Here is a 3,928-nt window from a genome sequence, read left to right as displayed (position 1 = left end):
CACACACACACACACAGACTGTTCCTCTTACAGTATATACCCCCATAACAGCAACACAACCCCATTCAGTGTGTTGGTTTACATGCATTTTGCAGGCTGCTTGAATACTTTTACATGGTATACCTGTGCAGCTCCTGTGATCATGTTGGGGATGAAGTCTTTGTGTCCTGGCGCATCCATTAGGGTCACCACCTTAGAGTTTGTCTCAAACTTGGTCATGCCTACATCCATTGTCACACCCCTGGAGCAAACACAAATAAATGAGGATTTTTTTTTTTTTTTTTTTTACCACTTGAGCATTCAAATTGCGTAAAATTGTGTCAAGCGTTGTAATTGAAACAATCCTGTGGTCAGTGTTAGTTAGCTGGACTGCCATATAAGGGAATGTAGAACCCTCGGTCAATTTCAGTTCAACAGCAACGTCTTCTAGTGGGCGAGGCTCTCAGTCTACTTTAAGTATTACGCATTTACTTCAGAAGTTACTGATAAGTGAATATGGATTCCCACCCAAGTCACTTTCTGTTTCTGGCATATTTCGCTTCCGTTTCACTCTGGTAACAACAATAGAGAGAGGCCGAACAGTGACATATATTCCACGATGACATTTTTTACGTGTTAAAAAGGTAGATATCTCTAGCGCTTACAATCAGTGGGAATGCAATTTATCAGCAAAACTATTGTAGGAAGGATTTGGTCCCTCTAATGGACATTTTTTCCCCCCAGATCACATCCAGGATATTATTATGTGGATTTATCACTGGTAACAGTAACACCAGTAAGTGGAAAAAATGTGTGACTCTCAAGATATGTTTATCAACCAAAGCACAGAGCAGGAAGAGACTGCAGTTTGGTAAGCATCTGCACTACGCAAGAGTCCTTGTCAACGTGTGACCAAACATGACCTTTGGCCACAATTGTTAGGGGCAGAACAGATTATTTCCTGTCCATGAATATTTATCTGTTTCTGTGCAGCTTCATGCTCAAAAATGTACCTGTCCCTCTCCTCGCCAGTTTCATCCAGGACCCAGGCGTAGGCGAAGGAAGCTTTTCCGGCCTTCTTTGACTCCTGCTCGTACTTGTGCATGGTGCGCTTGTTGACGTTTCCCAGCAGATAAAGCAGATGCCCCATCAGTGTGCTTTTACCTGCATCCACATGGCCTGCAGAAAAGAATAATGTAATAAACGCCAAGGAGTTAAGGCTGTAGAAGGACAGAAACAAAAAGAGAAAATGGACTAAGAGGGTGGGGGATTGATAAAAAAACACCAGGGAGGGGTGAAGACAGACAGAAAAAGAGGAAGAATGTAACAAGAGTGATAAGACAGGTAGTGGGAGAGAGAAGATAAGACACATGGGAGCCACAGATGGCAGAAGGAAAGAAGCCTAATTGCACAAGAGGAGGAAGGTAGACAGAAATGGGAACAAGAATGGAGGGTGAAAGGGGGAATGGAAAGGACCGTGGTAAAACGAAAGGTTTCACAGTCTGTGGGAAACTAGAATCATCTGCACTTCTGAAACTACCAAGTCACTTTTTCTGCTGTAACTGAGAATGAGAGAATATGATTGAGCAATTGCACTGGTTCTGCAGTTAAACTCATTCACTACTATTATACTTCTGCAAATGTGCACAAAACACACAAGAATCAAAAGTGACAGTGCCAGACACTACAGAAAAATCGGAGCTGAGTGGCAGAATGTGTTTGAAGAACAGAAGAAGAAGATATACGGTGCACATTAACAAATTAAAGCATGTGGTGGAAAAACTGGAACGGCTTCTTTTTTTTTTTTTATTAAACGACAGCTATGTAGCAATGTGTGGATCAATTGCATGCAAAGGCTTAGAAAAGGGAAAGACTTGTGTTTTAATGCATCAAACAATGTCATAAAAATGTTCTAATGTTACAGTACTACTGTATATTGCTTAACAAATCAAGCAGTACTTCCTCTTTGTGTTTAAAGGCACTATGTAGAACTTTAAGAATGTCCTTGCTATTAATGAAACCGGTGGTCATTAAGTGAACTGCTGTCAGCATGCTGTTCATAGATGTAGTGCCGCCGAGCGCACAGCAACAACGCTCTGTGAGGAAGAAGAGTATTTGCAGTTTTTAAGCACATGAAGATCCTTTCACCACTTTTTAACATTTTCTCCAGAGAGCTAACGTTAACCTTTAGTATTTTGCTACCTTATCAAGCTAGCAATTCGTCCGCATTAGCAAGCAAGATAACGTTAGCTAATGTGACCTCCTTTGGATTTTCCTGGAAAAACCATCCCAAGTTTTTACACAGAAATCAGTGCACGGGCTGTCACAGGCAAAAAGATCTCACATACTTTTTGTTTTTTTCTTTTTACACATTGGCAATACAAAGTGATTAACACATGCAAATTGCTTCATAATGGTTTTCAATCTTGTTTGTGCAGAATCGACTCTTGTGTCCCTTATAATTGTGATGATGCCTTAATGTGCTATAAGCTGTCACAAGTGGTTTTTGTGGTGGTTTATGAGTGGTTGTGTGGATTTCCTTCCTACCTATAACCACTAAATTCAACAGAGGTTTGCCGCCCTGCCTCTTCTCCAGCTCAGCCTTGATATTGATCGTCTGCCGGGCCTTTCCAGAGGAGCGGCCTGGAGTGGGAACAGTGGAGGGCTCATCTCCATTTGACCCTTTGGATGGAGTCTCAGGGCGTTTGGATGTGGTGTCTGAGGCCGGGGTGGCGTTTTCAGGGCTGCCACCCCGGCGTAGTGAAGCAGTCACCACACCGTTCTCCCCTGTGCTGAGGAGAGAATGCAGATGCATTTAATCACAATGAACCACAACTCTTCTTTGCAGCACCAGCAGTTATGCTCGAGTACAGCTTACGAAACACTAATCAACAGCTCATACAAAATATGGTCCTAACTACTGTTTTATGAGTGTGTGTGCAGATGTGTGTTAGATACCTGGGAACATCAAAGCCCATGGTCTGCTTCTTGCCAGAGACGGTCATGCGGGCCACTTTGGGAACCACTTCAGAGTCCAGTTTATTGTGAGACACATCTCTGCTTTTAGCTAAAGGGAACAGAGGAACAAAACTGTATGCTTTCTGACAAACAAAGGCAATCGTGAGTCACTGTGGTCGACATGTATGACACGAACAAGTTTAATTTTTTCCTATTTAAAAAGGGCACAGGAATGACCTTCAATATATGATAAATGGCTTATATGTACTGCTAAACACTTGCAGCTATCTCTCATAACGAGAATACGGCTGAAAGGTTTCTCCCACTAGATTTTTCAGATAATTTCTCTAGCTTTGGGAACACAGTTGATCAACGGTGATTATGCATCCACACATCAGAATAATTCAAGTCTTGTGGGTTTTTTTTTATTATTTATAAAAATGTCCTTTAACACATTTGTTGAAACACTTCTGCATCTGCAAAATAGTAACATTAAATACATGGCAACATTAGTCAACACCAAGATAGCTTATTCAGCAATGTATGCCAGTGTGGTGTTAAGACATCCAGTGTAGTTTATGACTACTTTCCCGGTTTTAGTTGTATGCATTACTGGCATATATCACAATGTATGTACGTGTGAGCATATGATGCAATCAGTCGAGCCTCCATCTATCTGACTTGGTAGTCCATATTCTGCAGCAGTGAGACTTGTTGAGGTCATTGCTTTGTCATCCCAGTCCCAAATGGCCACCGGTCCCAGTCATATCAAGCCACTACTGATTCATTTAGACTGGGCTGCACAGCCAAGCCAACAGCACACCGTGTGCATCTGCGTGCATGTGTGTGGCAGTGACATCCTGGTTCAGAGAGGGTTAATTTCAGAAGTGGCCGTTGTCTCCTCTCTCCACGTAAATAGAGCAGTGTGACACAGCATTTCACAGAATGAATCTCAAAAGGTGTCACCCTCAGCAAATTGTGGGGCTGGGGG

General features: G+C 42.3%; 1 protein-coding gene across 2 annotated transcripts in view; it reads right to left on the bottom strand.

Annotated features, from left to right (window-relative positions):
• The window catches only part of hbs1l (HBS1-like translational GTPase), a 19,351-nt gene that overhangs the window by 6,608 nt on the left and 8,815 nt on the right, over positions 1–3,928 (bottom strand). For both annotated transcript variants that reach the window (XM_035678299.1, XM_035678301.1), the window contains exons 5-8: positions 2,938–3,046; positions 2,527–2,771; positions 993–1,158; positions 124–241 (exon numbers count right to left, since the gene is read on the bottom strand). In XM_035678299.1, the coding sequence (XP_035534192.1) occupies positions 124–241; positions 993–1,158; positions 2,527–2,771; positions 2,938–3,046 (638 nt within the window). The remainder of the gene's footprint in view (positions 1–123; positions 242–992; positions 1,159–2,526; positions 2,772–2,937; positions 3,047–3,928) is intronic.

This window comes from Morone saxatilis, unplaced genomic scaffold (genome assembly GCF_004916995.1).
Source record: "Morone saxatilis isolate NCDOM2014 unplaced genomic scaffold, NCSU_SB_2.0 Contig7, whole genome shotgun sequence".
Classification (NCBI taxonomy): domain Eukaryota; kingdom Metazoa; phylum Chordata; class Actinopteri; family Moronidae; genus Morone; species Morone saxatilis.
Note: the sequence above shows the minus strand (reverse complement) of the source record. Positions and strands in the feature narration are given on the sequence as shown.